This window comes from Schistocerca piceifrons, chromosome 1 (genome assembly GCF_021461385.2).
Source record: "Schistocerca piceifrons isolate TAMUIC-IGC-003096 chromosome 1, iqSchPice1.1, whole genome shotgun sequence".
Lineage (NCBI taxonomy): Eukaryota > Metazoa > Arthropoda > Insecta > Orthoptera > Acrididae > Schistocerca > Schistocerca piceifrons.
This window is the reverse complement of record NC_060138.1, coordinates 30,158,519-30,178,587: the sequence shown is the minus strand read 5'-3', so window position 1 is coordinate 30,178,587 and position 20,069 is coordinate 30,158,519. Positions and strand designations below refer to the sequence as shown.

The window sequence follows — 20,069 nt, the reverse complement described above, 5'->3', positions numbered from 1 at the left end:
CTGGGACAATGAATTCACGGTGTTCTTATTTCAATTTCCAGGAGTGTATATGTATTGCTGTGAACTACTCCGTTTTTAGTACCTTTCGTAATATTCTCCTCATATATTAAATCCGTTGGTACAGTTTTTTATAGTTTGCGGGTGGGAAGCTAATGTTGTTTGTGGTGTGCCTCAGTCCACCGAACATATTATCAGATAGCTGAATTGATTTTTATGCGTCTGTACACTATATTAACATGTCTTATAAAAGCAACCAACTACTCAGTTCATGTGATTTTTGGAACATTTTGTCTCTTGTCATTGGTGCTATCGAACATTTTGGTCATGGGATTTCTGCGGTGCAGTTAACCATCAGCTGTTGGAAATTTTGAACTGAGATATATTCGAAATGGAAATGAAAATCGATGATGATGTCAAGTTAAGAACAACAGGCTAAACGTGCGTTCATGTACCGGGTGATCAAAAAGTCAGTATAAATTTGAAAACTTAATAAACCATGGAACAATGAAGATAGAGGTAAAAATTGACACACCTGCTTGGAATGACATGGGGATTTATTAGGACAAAAAAAACAAAGTTCACAAAATGTCCGCCAGATGGCGCTGGACAGCAAAACGTCAGTGACTGCGCATGACAATTGTGTATAAAAGCAGCTGTAATGAGAGACAGAATGAGATGCGCCAGCAGCCGCAGCATGCTGACGTTACCTGAAAAGGCGCTTTCAGTGAAGCTGTGTTATCAGAGTGGGGAATGTGCTATTTCAGCTTTACGATCCTATCGGCACAGGAAGGGGATTCGAACGGGTAAAGGTCCGTTGACAAATGCAGCTATGGCAAGAATGATTTCGAAGTTCGAAGCCACGGGTTGTTTCGACGGTAGACCCCATAGTCGCCGACCGAGCACAGGGCGTAATGCTGCTGAGACAGTTCAGGAAGAAATGGAGACTGTAGCGGGTTCGTCTATGCACAGGGAAGTCAGCGCTCGTGCAGTCGCACGTCGCACCGGCATTCCATAGACCACTGTTTGGTTGGCACTTAGGCGTACCCTCCGATGCTATTTGTACAAAATCCATCGGCATCATGAACTATTACCTGGCGATTTAGTGAAGCGGAGGGCATTTGCGGTGTGGGCGTTTCAGAAGATGGCGGAAGATGACGATTGGTTGAGTAACGTGTTGTGGACCCACGAAGCTCATTTCACGCTCCGAGGGTCTGTCACCGCCCACAACTGTAGAATTTGGGCTACCGAAAATCCTAGAATTGTCGTGGAAACTCCATTGCACGATGAGAAATTCACAGTATGGGTTGGATTTAGCACATCTACCGTTATCGGGTCTTTCTTCTTCGAGGAAATGCGTGATTCTGGTTTTGTAACTGCTACCGTGACGGGTAAGAGGTACGCCTATGTGTTACAGAAGCGCATCATCCCCAGCCTGGCTGATAAACACCTGCTGGAACGTACGATGTTTATGCAGGATGGCGCTCCACCCCATATTTGGTCGACGCGTGTAAGATCTCTTGCGCGCGTCGTTTGGTGATGATCGTGTGCTCAGCCGCCACTTTCGTCATACTTGGCCTCCCAGGTCCCCAGACCTCAGTCCGTGCAACTATTGGCTTTGGGGTTACGTGAAGTCGCAAGTGTATCGTGATCAACCGACATCTCTAGGGACGCTGAAAGACAAAATCCGACGCCAATGCCTCACCATAACTCCGGACATGCTTTACAGTACTGTTCACAACATTATCCCTCGACTACAACTATTGTTGAGGAATGATGGTGGACATATTGAGCATTTCCTGTAAAGAACATCATCTTTGATTTGTGTTACTTTGTTGTGCTAATTATTGGTATTCTTATAAGATGAAGCGCCATCTGTCAGACATTTTTTGACCTTTTGTATTTTTTTTGCTTCTAATAAAACCCCATGTCATTCCAAGCATGTGTGCCAATTTGTACCTCTCTGTCTACATTATTCCGTGATTTATTCAATTTTCAAATTTATACTGACTTTTTGATCACCCGGTACCTAAGGTAAGAATATGGCAGTTGTTTCCAAAAATTTGCATATCGTTTGTATTGTGAAATGTGGCGTTAGTACATCAACGCCAGAGTTCAGCTAAAAGTGTTAAACGACTCATCGTGTAGCTGATAATTGTGATGTACGCAGCGTATTTAATTTGTCAATCATTTTTTACAGTTGGCGCTGCTTTGGTTAGATTTTTGCGTGTCACTAAATATATCTCCCTTTGATAAATGGGATTTCGTAACCCCCTTTGTGGCCGGCGAGGCCAATCCAGCGCACGGTTGGATGCTGCGTCCTTTCGATCTGCTACCAAGTGTCTTTTAAGGAAAGACAAGGGAAAAAAAGTTTCAAATGGCTCTGAGCACTATGGGACTTAACTTCTGAGGTCATCAGTCCCCTAGAGCTTAGAACTACTTAAACCTAACTAACCTAAGGGCATCACACACACCCATGCCCGAGGCAGGATTCGAACCTGCGACCGTAGCGGTCGCGCGGTACCAGACTGTAGCACCTAGAACCGCTCGGCCACTCCGGCTGGCAAGGAAAGACATGTTGCGTTATAATAGACTGTGGCAGTAATAAATAACAGGCGAAAATGTGCCGCTATAAGAAGGCTGTGCGTCTAAAAATAGCGTGTTGGACAGGTGTGCTCCCCGGTAGAGGGCAGTGTGTCCTGTTCCAAGTGCAAGTTGGTTGGCTGGCTGGCTGGCTGGCTGGCTGGCTGGCTGGATGCTTAGAGGCGGCCGCCTCCCCGGTTCCGCCGCTGAGGGTTTCCCCCGGCCGTATTGGCCGTGGCGCTTTTTTAAATGATACATGAGCTACCAGCCCGCGGACTCGTGACGCACGAAGGCGAAAATCGATGTCTCGCTCGCTCCCCGAGGGAAATGACACGAAGGTGCGTGGCGTGCAGTCTAGGGCTGCGCCGTCAGGGGCTGTTAGCCCGCGCGCCGGAGAGCCCTGTTTACGGAAGTCTTGCAGGCCGGAAATAACACGGAGCAGGTCTGAACAGGTGGTCCGCTACTTGGCGGTAGAGAGAGCGCTAGCCGAGACGCGAAGAGTACACTGAAATCGGCCGTGCGGCGTCGGAGGAATGTCGTAGCGTGCGGCGGAAGTGATTTAGGGCAACCACGAAAAAATTTGTAAGTTGTGATGATCGGTCGGGAATGTGTGCACGAGCCAAGCAAGAACTGTGGAAAACGAAGGCATTCTAATCGTCCTTATTGACACAGAGAAAGTTTTAATGTACTGGAGTGGATACGGTGTTATAAAGGCATTTGTAAGCTTAGTCTGATAAATTGCGTCGTTTGTCTAATCTGAGCTGTGTCTCAACGTGACTGAGATGCTGACTGCCACATGCGTAAGATATAGCCATTACAGTGGGCAAGGGAAGTTATTGTTTGCGTATTGAGCCATTCCGTATCTTTGTTGCGTGGTGTTTCGTTTACTGTGAGGCGCCACCTCCCCAAACACTCCTCTCCCCAAAGTGCCTATTCCAGACTGTAAGACTGACTTGTGAGACACCTCCCCGCCTGAACCGCTGAACTTGTCTTCCTTCCATTCTCGCAACAGGATGCAGTAGAGACGTGGAATAAAATGCAGCGAGAGTATTATCCGCCATTCAGTTTTAAGTGACATTTAACTTGAGTGTCTCTGAATATACGTTTCCCATTAAGCATTGTTTCCTCCCCTACATTATAACCCACCAGAACACACTAATCAACAATCAAGCCTCGTGTGTTGGACGCTGGATGTCTGCTTGAACGTCTTGACGTTTGTAGTGAGTGGGTATGCATTCACCGTCGTTTCAGTGTTACTGAAAGAAATTGGGTTTGAGAATGGATGGGATTTTCCAAACTGTATTGGCGCTATGGATGGGAAACATATAGTCATACAGGTTCCCAAGAAAGAAGGCAGTGTGTACTTTACTTATAAAGGGAACCACAGTATTGTGCCACTGGCACTGATTGGACCTGACTACAGAGTTATATACTTCGATGTGGGCAGTAATGGTAGAATATCTTATGGAGTGTTTAATAATTGTAGACTGTCAGAATGTCTCGAGTCTAATGCATTGAATGTACCAGTTCCTCGAAATTTACCTGGGAGAACTGTACAGATACCTTACGTCATTGTTGCTGATGATGCATTTGCTCTAAAAAATTATATTACGAAGCCCTACCCTTCTAGAGGCCAACCAGTGCAAAATCGTGTGTTTAACTATCGGCTCTCTAGAGCAAGAAATACGTCTGAAAACTTTTTTGGGCTTTATGCACACGTTTTCGAGTATTACGAACGCAAATTCTTCTAAACCCAGAGAAATCGACGCAAATTGTCAAAGCTATTTGTGCTCTTCACAACTTTTTACTCACAGAAGAGAGTAGAAATTCCGCTTATGCCCCACATGGCACATTTGATTCTCAAGATTTACAGACCCAAGGAGAATGGCGCAAAGACATATGGACAGAAACGAATATACCGCTGGAACCAATAAACATACGCAATTGGCCACAGATGTCCAAGGAAGTCAGAAATGAATTCGCAAACTACTTTGTTTCACTAGAAGTGGAAGTAGCCTGGCAATAGAGACGCCTTTAAATTTCAATTGATTTCTGATGAGAGTGTAAACATAAATATATCTGCAATAAAAGTAATAAATACCTTATGCAGAACATTAAAATTGTTTCACTTACGATATTATCTTCGGTTTCTTTTGGTGTGTAGGAACGAAACATAAAATTCATGGAATCAAAGAACAGCCATTTATTTTTTTGTTAGTCGTTTGGACTTTGTCCACTTTTTCTTTTCTTCGATTTATTAGTTCTTAATTATACTGCGTACGCAAATTGTGGATTTTTTTCCGCATTTTTGGCTCTGTAGTGTCGAATTCTGACGCAATAATTTCCAATGCGTCTTGTTTTTTTAACCGATTTTTAAAGTTCATGTGTTGTGTGTCCCACAACACGGGAAAACACTCCACTCGCTGAATAAGTCATTGTGTTTTTTCCCTCGTCCACACGAACTTAAAGAGTGACATTTCGTACTGTATACACTTCTGCAAGTTCCGAAAAAAGTTCCTGCAACTGGCAAGTCCAGCAAGTAATTGCAGCAAGCTATGGAGAACCGTTTACACTAGCTTGCGGAAGCTACTTCTCCAACTGGACGAAACTTGAGGAAGTCGTCCGCAGCTCGTGGTCGTGCGGTAGCGTTCTCGCTTCCCGCGCTCGGGGGTCCCGGGTTCGATTCCCGGCGGGGTCAGGGATTTTCTCTGCCTCGCGATGACTGGGTGTTGTGTGATGTCCTTAGGTTAGTTAGGTTTAAGTAGTTGTAAGTTCTAGGGGACTGATGACCATAGATGTTAAGTCCCATAGTGGTCAGAGCCATTTGAACCATTTGAGGAACTCAGCTTGCTGCAGGTGTTTCCACATGCAAAGAATTTGCAGAAGTGGCTTCTGCAAGCAACTTGCGGAAGTTTACTTGCTAGTGGACACGCGCCGTAACGAAATTACTGCACTCGAACGGTTCGACTTCTTGCCTGTTTAACTATTAGCGTGTCCTATTTCGTTCTACGCGCCGAGTTTTGCTTTTTTTTCACACGATAATTGTTTTCTGCGTGGCATTGTCACCGTCGTGGTTCACGTACGCAATAAGCGGTGTCACTAATGGTGTCTGTTTCGTATCTGCAAGAAACAACGCACGCACACACACTAACACCGCACAGAGCTGACTGACTTTATACAGAGTTCCACGCTCTACCACTTGAATCGTTCACCTCTTCTTACATACTGTACTAAAAGTGCGATACCATTTGTCTGCATTTGTCAGTATACTGGATCTCATACTATTGCGTATACACTGTGCACAACTTTTCCAACCGACAGTGTCAATTTTCCTACAAACGACAATGCGTTTATACTGATTTCCGCTACTGTATGGCTGTTAAGAGCGGTAATAAGCAAAGGAACCGGGCCGCCTCCTCCCCTTTCCTCCCGAGGCTCGATCGTGAATCCCACTGGGGAGGTTGCCGCCATCAAAGAGTACGCATCAAGTAGAGATACAGCGGTGCGAAGGCGCTGAGTCGTCAACTTGCGGTGCGCAGCTCAGGCTGTCGCCTGCTGCTACTGGAGGCCAAGTCCCCCCGGTATGTGACTGGTCACTTCATCTGACAGTGCAGTGATCTGCACCTCGAAGTCACCAGCTGGTGAAGACAGTGCTGTTCGGCGTCACATGCAATCCCCGGTGTGGTCGGGTACAGAGAATACCGGCGAAGGTCTGAGAACATGAGAGGGTGAGGGGTCTGACACAAGATGTATTTATGAGCGTGCGCTGGCCCAGCACTTCTGCAACAGCAGCACCCCATCCCCGGAAGATACAAAGTGGTGTAGCGACCGGATGTCGCCATTGGGTGGCGATGGCTTCATTGGTTCACAACTTCTCGTGTGTAGTCGGCTCTTGTAGGAGCCCGGCCGGAGCTGCCGTCTTGCCTACATTTACCCTTAAGAGGCGCTGACTTGCTGCTTCTGCTTCCTCACCTTCCCGAGTGAGAGCTCTTCGCTCTGAACACACCTTCTCGTAGAAATGTGTCTCGGCTGTAGGCCGACGGTAGCTTCCCTCTGTGCGATATTTTGCTCAGCGTCGCAGCAGCCGCTCGTCGCACACGATGTCGTGGTGCTACAATGCTCCTGGTGCAGCAGCTGTGATATTGCACATAGTGCTAATCTTGTACTACTAGTGTGGTGGCTAAGTACGTTGCCCATATGTGTAAAGCCGAGCTTGCCCAATCTATATTTGTTTCTGTTGACAATATCTGGCCGCGCGGGATTAGCCGAGCGGTCTGAGGCGCTGCAGTCGTGGACTGTGCGGCTGGTCCCGGCGGAGGTTAGAGTCCTCCCGCGGGCATCTCTGTGTGTGTGTGTGTGTGTGTGTGTGTGTGTGTGTGTGTGTGTGTCCTTAGGATAATTTAGGTTAAGTAGTGTCTAAGCTTAGAGACTGATGACCTTAGCAGTTAAGTCCCATAAGATTTCACACACATTTGACAATAACTGTTGATCATATTTTTAAACTCGGATCCAGTAAAATTTAGCCTGTTCTCATATATTCGCTAAACTCTGAGTCAAAATAAACGTCAACCGTACCGAAGGGGGTAGTAGAGAAACGGCAAGGCCATCTCTGTCGGCAAAGCTTGAATTTCGCATGCCCCCTACTGGAAGGAGCAGTTTTCACGCACTGAATGCGCTTAGAGGCTAAAATATCGGCGCATCAGATTGAAACTGACGGATGGAGGTCAAGACAGGAAACCCCATCAGAAAACGAGGCAGTAGGGCAAGTCGGAAGACCGTTAAATGGCATTAGTACAATGCTTGCCTATAAGGATGCCTCGATAGACTCACAGTGCTAATGAAACACCGCTAGCAATCATTAAAACAACTTTGATCGTCGGAACGAGCCCCAGAGATCGTGTTGTCCGTTAGGAAAGTAATCCCTAATACTGTATGGAATTAGCATATTGGAAATACGGAACAAACAGAATAATTCTCTTTAAGCTAGTATTGATTCCTAACGACAGTTGTTACTGTATTATTTACTGTATTATCATATCTCTCTGTAGTGCACGTAGCAGCATCTCTCAGGTTCTCGTTTGCGGAACATTTATAGTAAGTGTTGTAGGAAAAAAAAAAAAGCAGGCAATGTAAAGTTTTTGTAGTGAACGTTGCTTTGTTGTCGCAACAGGCCTGGACGTGGGGGAGGGGGGGGGGAGGCGGCTAACCGGGGTATCTGACCCGGTCGGAAGTTTCAGGAGGTGCGAAATTCAAATACTTAAAAAAAACCCTGTTTTGCAAAACGTCCAGCATCCAGCGCACGTGGTCTATCGATGATTCATATGATTTTCAAACGCATCCCTGTTGGTTTTTTAACACATTTTAAGTTAGTTCCTGAAGGAATCGTAAGTTTATTTTTTATTGCGCGCACAATGTACGTGTTGTCTCTGCCATGGGAATCCCCATCACATGTACAAACAAAAACTTTCCCGCAGACGAAAGGGGACCGGGATATGCAAACTGAGTCGGATAAACCCGAACGGCTGACTGCCAATCGCTGTTTATGTGGTTGATTCGGTGTGCGAATGATCAGCGTTATTATAATTATTAGCGAATCCATAGATACAGCCTACCAGAGTTGAAATAAACGACTAACAGGTAAGAAAGATTAAAATATAATCTCCTCTTCGTATTCAAGAAAACGAAATTTTTACAGAAAATTTTTACCGATCGCTTAAGTTCTATTCACGGAATAACGCGGAAAACACGTTGTATAAGCACATAATAGCGCCTAACCGGAGAATAAACGAGGGATAACAAAACTGGTGATTCTGGCAGGGTTAGGGAAGTTAACTGGAGAATAAGTTATGACAATGGCAAGAATAGTTACTGAATTAGTGATGACGGGATTGTTTGATAGAACGAGGAAGGAGAAGAAACGAGGACACCAAGCAAACTATATGAAAGAATATGACGATTCCAAATTTATATAGAAATTTCGTACTACTACTTTTCAGTCTCATGCTGGAGAAATTGGAGCCTACGAATAAAATGTGAAACTATTTCCTAATATAAAACTTTTTGCCTGTAGTAGACTTAATATGCTTTTGATATTGCTACTTCGCGAATCATATTCTGTCTTATTATTTATGTGAGTTACATAAAAATGACCATTTGTGGCAAAAGTCTTGCTTATTTGGCGTGTGTTGCAATTGCTGCAATATTAGAAAGGCCTGTTACCATTTATCTATCAGACACTGACAGAATAGACATAATCAAATCGGGAAACCTCACCAGTCTTGGTTACTATTCATATAAACGTTCTTTCAGTATTTCCTGTAGCAAAACGTCTGATGAAGTTTGATGAGGTAACAGATTCTTTCACAGAAAGGAAAACACGCAGTGTAAAGTTGTAGCAAGATTAGAGAGGGATAAACGCTGGGACCTAAGGACTGAAGAAATCTGTATTGTCTTGCTTGTCTCTTGTCTTTACTGGTTTTATGTTTCCATTATTTAATTTTATGTCACACCAAAGACAAAGTTATTAGCTAATATGCAATAAATGTTGCTAATTTTCGAAAGAGTTACAAATAATCCCACCGAGTATTGGTTGTGAGTTGTTTTTTTAAAAAGGGAGTTGGATGTAAAACCGGCCTACTGGGAGCAGGAGAGAGACCACAGGATATTTTAATTTCCAATGCCCTGAATATAGGTTTAATGGCTTCCATTACAAAATATAAATGTTTGAATTCCATGCAGCGAAATACAGTGACGTGCGATAGAAGAATGCTGTGTGAAGAGGCATGACACTGCACTTTGGCACACATAACATCAAATAACATGTCTTACATTTCCTCGACCATATGTGTTTTACATATCAAACTCTTCAGAAAGATGTGCGCTACAAAATTAATATATTTTTGAAAAATTATCGTTTTTAAATTTTTTACGACCTATCTCAAACGCTCGAGGGTGGGGGGGGGGGCATGTTATTAAACGTATCAAGAGAAAGAGCGTCTACATTTTGAGGAATGTCACGAACCTTATGAGCAAAAGGGTTTCATCAAAGACCTCGGCAAAAGCTGCATAACCTGAAGTCTCGAATACGTTCCTTTGTACAAACTGCATATGGAAAAATTGTTGAAGCTGCCACATTGCCTTTCTGTGTATCGTTTTCAACACATAGCAAGACTTAACGGAGCAGTTTACTTGATTTCCTATTAGATGCATAGTGTACCGATTCCATGCGAGTAGCAGGTTTTAATCAATCTCTTGTGCGTTATAGAATCTTCTGGTTTTATCAGTGGAGGAGAGTATAATCAGCTCGGGATTAGTATAACCGTATTCTGTGTACCGATTTCCAGTTTCCTGGGGCAGTGATATAACGTTTGTAGTCTTGGTGAAAGACTCATTATCCCAGACGAGGTGTAGTAACACTTAACCGGGGCTGCAGAACATGACAGCCAACTTTGTCTTCCTGGCTCATTCAACCGTTCCAACTAATTAATAATGACCGCTTTCTCTTCAGTTTAAAAACGAAATAGAACATTAGAAAAACTGACCAAAAATCGAATAAGATTCATTTTGAGATTGTTAATGATATATACAGGGTCATCCAGTTTGTCTTACTTGTAGGGTGTATGCAAATTCCTTCAAACACTACGCGCAAGATTTTCATATACTCTTACTCGCTACGCGCAAACTAGTAGTCCTACAGGAAAATTAATAGGGTCTTTTTAAAGGAAATTTAATGTAGTTAGATTTTGTACTGGGATTTTTTCACTAAGGGCCGTAGTTTTCTAATTATTCAGAAAAAACGTACAAAAGTGACCTACAAATGTGTTTTTCTTGAATAACTCTAAAACCTTGCTTGTCAGCGAAGACTTATCCTAGTACAGAATGTAAATTAAATTTCCTAAAAAAGGTCGTGCTCATTTTTTTCTGTAGAGCTAATAGTTTGCACATAGAGAGGGAGAGAAAATGACAATATCGCACGTTGTCTTTGAAGGTCTACATCTACATTTATACTCCGCAAGCCACCCAACGGTGTGCGGCGGAGGTCACTTTACGTGCCACTGTCATTACCTCCCTTTTCTGTTCCAGTCGAAATATGGTTCGCGGGAAGAACGACTGTGGGAAAGCCTCCGTGCGCGCTCGAATCTCTCTAATTTTACATTCTTGATCTCCTCGGGAGGTATAAATAGGGGGAAGCAATATATTCGATACCTCATCCAGAAACGCACCCTCTTCGAACCTGGCGAGCAACCTACACCGCGATGCAGAGCGCCTATGTTGCAGAGTCTGCCACTTGAGTTTGCTAAACATCTCCGTAACGCTATCACGGTTACCAAATAACCCTGTGACGAAACGCGCCGCTCTTCTTTGGATCTTCTCTATCTCCTCTGTCAACCCGAGCTGGTACGGATCCCACACGGATGAGCAGTACTCAAGTATAGGTCGAACGAGTGTTTTGTAAGCCACCTCCTTTGTTGATGGACTACATTTTCTAACGACTCTCCCAATGAATCTCAACCTGGTACCCGCCTTACCAACAATTAATTTTATATGATCATTCCACTTCAAATCGTTCCGTACGCATACTCCCAGATATATTACAGAAGTAACTGCTACCAGTGTTTGTTCCGCTATCATACAATAAAGGATCCTTCTTTCTATGTATTCGCAATACATTACATTTGTCTATGTTAAGGGTCAGTTGCCACTCCCTGCACCAAGTGCCTATCCGCTGCAGATCTTCCTGCATTTCGCTACAATTTTCTAATGCTGCAAATCTCTGTATAGTACATCATCATCCGCGAAAAGCCGCATGGAACTTGCGTCACTATCTACTAGGTCATTTATATATATTGTGAAAAGCAATGGTCCCATAACACTCCCCTGTGGCACGCCAGAGGTTACTTTAACGTCTGTAGACGTCTCTCCATTGAGAACAACATGCTGTGTTCTGTTTGCTAAAAACTCTTGAATCCAGCCACACAGCTGGTTTGATATTCCGTAGGCTCTTACTTTATCAGGCGACAGTGCGGAACTGTATCGAACGCCTTCCGGAAGTCAAGGAAAATGGCATCTACCGGGGAGCCTGTATCTAATATTTTCTGGGTCTCATGAACAAATAAAGCGAGTTGGGTCTCACACGATCGCTGTTTCCGCAATCCATGTTGACTCGTACAGAGTAGATTCTGGGTTTCCAAAAACCGCATGATACGCGAGCAAAAAACATGTTCTAAAATTCTACAACAGATCGACGTCAGAGATGTAGGCATATAGTTGTGCGCATCTGCTCGACGACCCTTCTTGAAGACTGGGACTACCTGTGCTCTTTTCCAATCATTTGGAACCTTCCGTTCCTCTAGAGACTTGCGGTACACGGCTGTTAGAAGGGGGGCAAGTTCTTTCGCGTATTGTGGATTGCATAAGACCATCGCAAGGGTGAGCTGAATGACGCTGTCGATGATGCAAGTTGTAATAAAGACTCTTCGTGCCCGTCATGAGAGGGAAATATCTACCGTGTTGAGTCAGTTGCAGTGACTTGTCAACGGAGTGGTATAAGTCTAAAGACACGTTTTTGTAGCTGTGCACTGTTGTCTGCTGGTTTATTGAAGAGGGATATGACCTCGTCGTCAGTGCGATCAAAAAAATGTCGTAGGTGTGGAAAAACATTGCGACTGTACCTTTCCGTCTGTCAGTTATAGGTGTTGGGCAAGGTGGAGGAGGAGGAGGAGGGAGGGGAAGAGAGGGGAGGGGTTATTGATGTCAAGTGTACCTACACTTGGTGGCTCATCAGCGACGACGATTGAAAATGTATGGCGGACCATGATTAGAACCCGGGATCCCCTCGTACTGGGAAGATAGGTTAACCACTGCGCGACTCGGACCCAGCGTCTATCACACCTGCGTGGACTATCTCGGCCGACCACACATTCCCGCCTAGCGCCACCTGTCCGCAGTGTCTGTCCGTGTCCTTCGTGCCCTCTAGTCAGAGATTCCCGCAGGAGACCGAACATAATAATATTGTTCATCCGCAGTGAGTGTGGCGGATCCATTGGCCATCCAGGAGAATCGATTATATATAAATCCGTGGTGTCTGCTCTGTCGGACATTTCCAGAAGAACAGACGACATGCATTCATATATGATTACTAAGAGTAACTGTGTAGTTGGGAGTAAGGCGGTGCCCTACATGTAGTCCTCTTTTGTTGCAGACTGTGCTCGCTGACGCTTACGAGGTTGGTGGTGCTGAAGCCCCTGGGGGCCGACCTCAACTCCATCATCATCGCCGTCAAGATGCAGGTACGTGAGGTGGTCGCAGAAAACGTCCACGTACTCTTACCGCGTTTTATTATACTCCTTCATACGTTTCTTATAACACGAAAGCTGATAATCTGGAGAAACCACTACCGACCGTCCTGAACGAGCATTGCAGCCGATTGTCCTTTAAACAACTCGCACGGATATTACATCTGGGCGCCTGCCACGCTTCTTCAGGTGCGCCTTCGGAAACTGCCGTCTGCTTCCCGTGTTGCACAAGTTATTAGCGCGCTGCGTGAAATTACGCACGTGCTGAATTCAGGGTCGTAATAGCAGGACTGATGGAGCTGCCAAGGGGCAGCTTTCCCGATGGCAGACGAACGAACCTCAGCCGTCTGGTGGATTGGCTGTATACGTGGCCCTCTGCGTATTGTCGCCTTCGCTGAGAACAACTTCTGGAAACAAAGAGGTTCTGCGCGTTATGTTTTCCGCCATTTCTAGAGTCAACGAGCTCTTTCATAGTAAAATCCCGAGCCGACGCTGCAGTACCGGAATTTTCGTCTTATCACATTGCGTGGAATGCCCGGTCAGCAGTGGGTTGGGCAAGTCGAGTGTATCTTTCGTATTCTACACAATATTTCACCGTGCCTGTGGTCTGATATACGAAAGCCGTGCCACATTGCCGAAGTGTTTTGTCGACTTCAGCCTCACTTAATACTTTTCCTATATTAATCCAAGGTGGTCTGCAATCAGAGAGGCATGCGGCATACTGATTAATTGTGCGACGTGAGGCGTCGACGTCGATCTTAGACCGCTCATCTGAACGTGTCTGGCAGGTGCGCAGGTGAAATCACGTGCGTGGAGGTGAACGACGGCGGCAGACTGCAGGTCCGGAACAGTGGTCGAGTAGTCGTATTTCTATTTGCCACGTGATTGGTTTGTTGCGATGGCTTGTGTGGAATGTGTTTCCATAGAAGGCAAACCCTTCAAAAACTGAGCACCTAATATCTGTCTACAATATTCAATAAGGGGCGATCGTGTACAGAACAGAAGACGACGCTAAGGGTCGGCTGACGTACCAGTACAGTTGCCACCTTTGTGGGTTTCAAGACGACCTGTCACTCCGTCGACAGATCCTTGTGGACACTGTAGAGAGAGCGAAGAGCAGAGAGGAGCACTATAGAACTAAGCTGCCAGATTCGTACAAATCCATCTTCAAAATTAAAATCTCTTGTTGAAATCTCAGGCTTTTGGGATGCATACGTGTGTTCGAGAAGGAGAACCTCTGTCACCCATGTGTTTAATTTAATTTTGGACAAAGCTAAAAGAGAACGGCAAAAATACTGCAGAGGTATATACTTGGGAAATTCTGAATGCAAAATCAGTGTAGGTGTTTAGACTTCGTTGACGATTGAACATTTGTCACTAAGACTAGAGAAGAAAGAAAATGTCAGAAAAAAAGTAAGTCAGTTGCGGTAAAGGTGGACCTCCAAATATCTTACGAGAAAACATATTAAACGAAAAATCTGCATCAAAACTGCAGGAAAGTACTACTAAGACGAAGTGTGGGGTTTCAACTACCTGGGAGACATAGTACGATGCTCAGAGTTGGACTGTACTACAAACTCAGACACCAAATGCCAAGAGAAATCTCTTGAACCACTTCAACAAAAAGCAATATCGCACAGTGCGAACTTATAAGACGGTTCTTTTACAGAAAGTAGTCCATACATGAGCATTGCGAGGGCACTTTAATGCTGTGGAAATTGAGAAACTGGAGCGGAAAATTCTGTGAGAAGTGCATGGTGCCTCAAAAGAATGTGGAATTTGGGTGGAAAGAAGATCTGACCTCTGCATGTGAAAAAAGTTGAGTAATGTTGTGCGGAAGAGATGCTTGCAGTTCTACGACTGTACTTTTAGAATGCACACTGCTCTGCAAAAGGCTGGTCATTGTTAATTGAAAGAGGCTAAAATCGTCAGGTTAACAGAAATGAAGGGAGATTTACAAGATTTGGACATCACAGAAGAAAGCACAGTAAAACATCTATGGTTGGAACAATGGTAACTAGCCACAGATTCTCGGAGAAGCTTAAGAAGAGGACTGAGAAAAATGGTTAGAGGAACGGAAGGAAAAGTGTACAGAATTCATGAATTGATTGTGGGAGGATAATAAGACTAAAAGTTTAAACGTGCTCTTAAACTGATCAAAATGAAGAAAGGGGGAGAATTCTATGCAATAAGAGAGTAAATCGTTATAACGTCTATAGGTGTGCGAGTCGCCAGCCTCGCTTTGTCCCGCGACGCAAGCTCTGACAGCTGCTCCTGCTCAAAACTGAGCCACGTGCTACACTCCTACGCGGTAAACCGCCGGAAGCGCCCCACTAGCCGCCTGATGATAGTACGAGTCTGTGTGTGTGTGTGTGTGTGTCTCAGTTCTCCCACTGCCTTGATGAGTTAGCAGTAGTCGCGGAGAAATTGCCGCACCGCGTCTGTTGCACGCAGAGCCGGGCTGCGGCGATCTGCCAGGGTTTGCTCGCCTTGTGCGCGTGACTGCCTTTGGGGGGGGGGGGGGGGGCAGCGGCCACAGAGCGGCGCGCCCGGCGCCGCGTGTGACGTACGGCACTGTGCCTGCCTGCCTGCCTGCCTGCCTGCGGCCGCCCGGGCCTGTAGCAGCCAGTCCGCACCTGTCTGTCGCCGCGCAGGCGCCCACCTGCGTACCCAGCTGAGTGAGAGCACTCGTCCCCCACCTCTCCAGCCTCGCACTCTGTCATTTCCTGCTGCACTCGGCCACATCCCCCACATCGCCGGTTATTGTGTTACGGTCGAGGACAACGTGAAATGAATGCCTGTAACAAAAAACTGAAGACCCAAAGAAACTGGTACAGCTACCTAATATCGTTTAGGGCCCGCGCGAGTACGCAGAAGTGCCGCAATACGACGTGGCATGAATTCGACTAATGTCTGAAGTAGTGCTGGAGGGAACTGACACCACGAATCCTGCACGGCTGTCCATAAATCCGTAAGAAAAAATGGCTCTATGGGACTTAACATCTGAGGTCATCAGTCCCCTAGAACTCAGAACTACTTAAACCTAAGGACATCACACACATCCACGCCCGAGGCAGGATTCGAACCTGCGACCGTAGCGGTTCCGCAGTTCCAGACTGAAGCGCCTAGAACCGCTCAGCCACACCGGCCGGCTAAATCCGTAAGAGTACGAGGGGGGTGGAGATCTCTTCTGAACAGCACTTTGCAAGGCGTCTAAGATATACTCTGTAATGTTCATGCCTGGGGAATTTGGTGGCCAACAGAAGTGTCTGGAGTCACTCTGTAGAAATTCTGGACGTGTGGGGTGTCGCATTGTCCTGCTGGAATTGCCCAAGTCCGTCGGAACGCACAATGGACACGAATGGATGCAGGTGATCAGACAGGATGCTTACGTGCGTCTCCCCTGTCAGAGTCGTATCTAGACGTATCAAGGGTGTCATATCGCTCCACATTCACACGCCCCACGTCATTACAGAGTCTCAACGGGCGTGAACAGTCCCCTGTTGACATGCAGGGTCCATGGATTTATGAGATTGTCTCCATACCCGTACACGTTCATCCGCTCGATACAGTTTGAATCGAGACTCGTCCGACCAGGCAACATGTTTCCGGTCATCAACAGTCCAATGTCGGTGTTGACGGGCCCAGGCGAGGCGTAAAGCTTTGTGTCGGGCACTCATCAGAAGTACACCAGAGGCCCTTCGGCTCCGAAAGCCCATATCCATGATGTTTCGTTGAATGGTTCGCACGCCGACACTTGTTGATGGCAGAACTGAAATCTGCAACAATTTGCAGGGTTTCACTTCTGTCACTTTGAACGATTGTCTTCAGTCGTCGTCTGTCCCGTTCTTGCAGGATCTTTTTCCGGCCGCAGCGATGTCGGAGATTTGATGTTTTAACGAATTCCTGATATTCACGTGAAATGATCGTACGGGAAAATCTCCACTCCATCGCAACCTCGAGGATGCTGTGTCCCAACGTTCGTGCGCTTACTAAAACACTTAAAATCGTGATAACTTGCCACTGTAGAAGCAGTAACTGACCTAACAACTGTGTCAGACACTTGTCTTAGATAGGCCTTGCCGACCGCACCGGCGTATTCTCCCTGTTTTCCTATCTCTGTATTTGAATACGCATGCCTATACCACTCTTTGGTGCTTGAGTAAAGTTACGAAATGAGCGGCCGAATACAGACGGTGCCCCATTTATCTGGAATGTGATCCAAGAGGAAGACATCCCAAGACCACCTAGAAAGCCTCAAAATCAGCTGTAGAAGTGAATAAAAAAAATCTGACACCAAGGGCGTATGAGAAGAACGAGTATGCGTACGCTCAATTTCGCATGAAGAATTAAATATGATAAAGCTTTGTGCCATATGTCTGTGTGCTGCATGTATTAAATTCTGACAGTAAGCAAATGACAGAACGTTATCTTACTGGCAACGGCTCTGAGCACTATGGGACTTAACATCTGTGGTCATCAGTGCCCTGGAACTTAGAACTACCTAAACCTAACTAACCTAAGGACATCACACACATCCATCGCCGAGGCAGGATTCGAACCTGCGATCGTAGCGGTTCCGGACTGAAGCGCCAAGAACAGCACGGCCACACCGGCCGGCCGCAACGGCTTCGGAACATCTTAACTATTCCCGGAAGTATCACTCAGGAGAGAAACAGCAAGCTGCCACATTTTGTGAATGAATAACTGAATTTTACTGTTAACTAGTTTCGGGCTTAGGCACACAGCGAGGAACTGTCCTACAACTTTCATATTTGTATACTACAGAAGCTTGTACGTTTTAAGGTAGGTCTACACGTCTTACTTTAGGAAAAGTTTTAATTTATACATTGCATCATTTGTATCTTCAGTACCATGTGTGCAGTGATGCAATATTTCTGCTGGTACTGTTTCTTACTATGTAAAGCAAAGATTATTTTCTTAACCCAGAGCCATGAATAAGAATCTGCAATATACAGGAAGATATATAGAAAATATGTAACTGTTCCATCAGTGTACCATCCTGTTCTTCGATAACCCAAGTATATCACTTAGCTGACGTAACGACAGATGTAAATATAACAGAGCTAAACACCTCTGTCCGCCATGTTGTTGAACAATAACTGGCTATTACCTCACAAGTCTTCTGGACTAACTGAGCGAAAAATTGGTGGGAGTAAGCTCGCTTTGGAGAATAAATTTCGTGAACAATCCATTTATCTACAAAGGTGCTCTGTCATTGTTTGAGGATTATTTGGAGTATGCACAACTTCATCTATTCTCAAATCCAAAGAAATTTACTACTGCAAAAGGTTTGTGTGTTCGGTAGAGGTTTCGACAGTTGCAGACACGTTTTATGCCGAACTTCCAGGATAGTTGTTCGGTACGGAGTCTGTTCACTTGAAAAAAAAAAAAAGGGCGAAAAACCTTCGTCTTTTGCAATACATTTCTCCTTATTATTATTGTTTATCCGTGATAGTTTGGCCATATTGTCGCCTTCTGTGGATCTGTTGTTACGCAATTTAAGAATTGACAGCATATGATCTTTCCTTTCTTTTGCAAGCAGGAACTTTCGAACAAAACACGTTGATTGAAAGAGGTACTATGTAAAAGTAAGAGATTTTTAAATTTAAAAACAACGATCTGTTCTCTTCAGCCGTGCAATAACAATTTGTACCCAATGGATCGTAGCAGTTGCCAGTGTGATATGCCTCCCTGCATTGCTCAGTAGCTACGAATTCAAATGCTTTACCGGCAACGCTTTTTCACGTTGCGTTGGACACGTTTATAGTTAACGTCAACTAATAGAGATGGTACGCCAAACGGTACTTCACGTGTTTCGAAGAAAATATTCCGCAAACGAACCTAGCTGACTACGACCTTTGTGCGCTGATTCATTCATGTACAGCGCAACACGAAACAAGGAGTGGAAAATGAATAATTTTGTGTGAGCGTGGTACGGCTTTCATAAAAGTAGAGAATGTCCTTTTAAAGTGTGATCTACATGTACATCAACGTTGATACTACGCAAGCCACAGTGTGGTTCGTGGCGGAGGGTGCCCTATACCACTACTTGTCATTTCCTTATCTATTACACTCGGCAAATAGGGCGATGGAAAAACGACTGTCTGTATGCTTCCATACGCAAAATGTACGTTGGCGGCAGTAGAATAGTTCTGCACTCAGCGTCCATTGCCGGTTCTCTGAATGCCCTGAGTAGTGCTCCTCGAAAAGAACGTCGCCTTCCGTCCAGTGATTCCCAAAGCATCTGCGATATACTTGCGTGTTGATCGAACCTACCGCTAACAAGTGTAGCAGTCCGCCTCTGAACTGCTTCGATGTCTTCCTTTGATACGACCTGGTGCGGATCGCAAACATTCAAACAGCACCCAACAGTGGGTCGCACTAGTGTCCTATATGCGGTCCCCTATACAAATGAATCACACTTTCCAAAAATTTTGTTACTAAACCGGAGTCGACTATTCGCATTCCCTACCACAGTTGTCACATGCTCCTTCCATTTCATATTTTTGTAACCCGCCTGGAGGGCGGCGCGTGGGTCTGCTCCTCAAAACTGGAAGGTTGGCAGAATGAAGGAAGTGAGTAGGAGCAGGAAAAGGTAATACACGTCGGTACTGCGGTACGGGGCATACATAACTTTGTAATGATGATCAAGCCTTAAACCCGCCGTAAGTAGAGGAAAGTATGTGAAGCGATGTTTCCAGGCCGTCTGCTCTTGATCACATGAGCTGAATCTGGAGCGCTCCACAGCACCGGCCAGAGGGCGCTGCCGCCGGTGTCTCCCAGTAGTGCCAACCTAGCAGAGCGCACCTACGTTGTGGCATCGTAGCTATCGATACCACACACATCGCTTTGCGACGCTACGCTTGTACATTCAATCGACGTGAATGTGTCAAGCACCACACTACTAATGCTGTACTCTACCATTATGGGTTCGTTTTTCCTACTCGTCTGTATTAAATTACGTTTATCGCATTTATAGCCGGTTGCCATTCATTACACCAACTGGAAATCTTGTCCGTCGTCTTGTAACATCCTACACTCACTCAACGACGTCGGCCTCCCACACACCACAGACAGCGTCATCAGCAAACAGGCACAGACTGCTGCAGGAGTTACCTTTTTCGTCGGCGTTTGTCGCTGTATCTTTCCCCGTCGCAATAACGGAGACAG

General features: G+C 45.4%; 1 protein-coding gene across 3 annotated transcripts in view; it reads left to right on the top strand.

Annotated features, from left to right (window-relative positions):
* LOC124787753 (phosphofurin acidic cluster sorting protein 2) overlaps positions 1–20,069 on the top strand; it is a 691,488-nt gene that overhangs the window by 473,316 nt on the left and 198,103 nt on the right. For all 3 annotated transcript variants that reach the window (XM_047254663.1, XM_047254747.1, XM_047254832.1), the window contains exon 2: positions 12,782–12,869. In XM_047254663.1, coding sequence (XP_047110619.1) covers positions 12,782–12,869 — 88 coding nt within the window. The remainder of the gene's footprint in view (positions 1–12,781; positions 12,870–20,069) is intronic.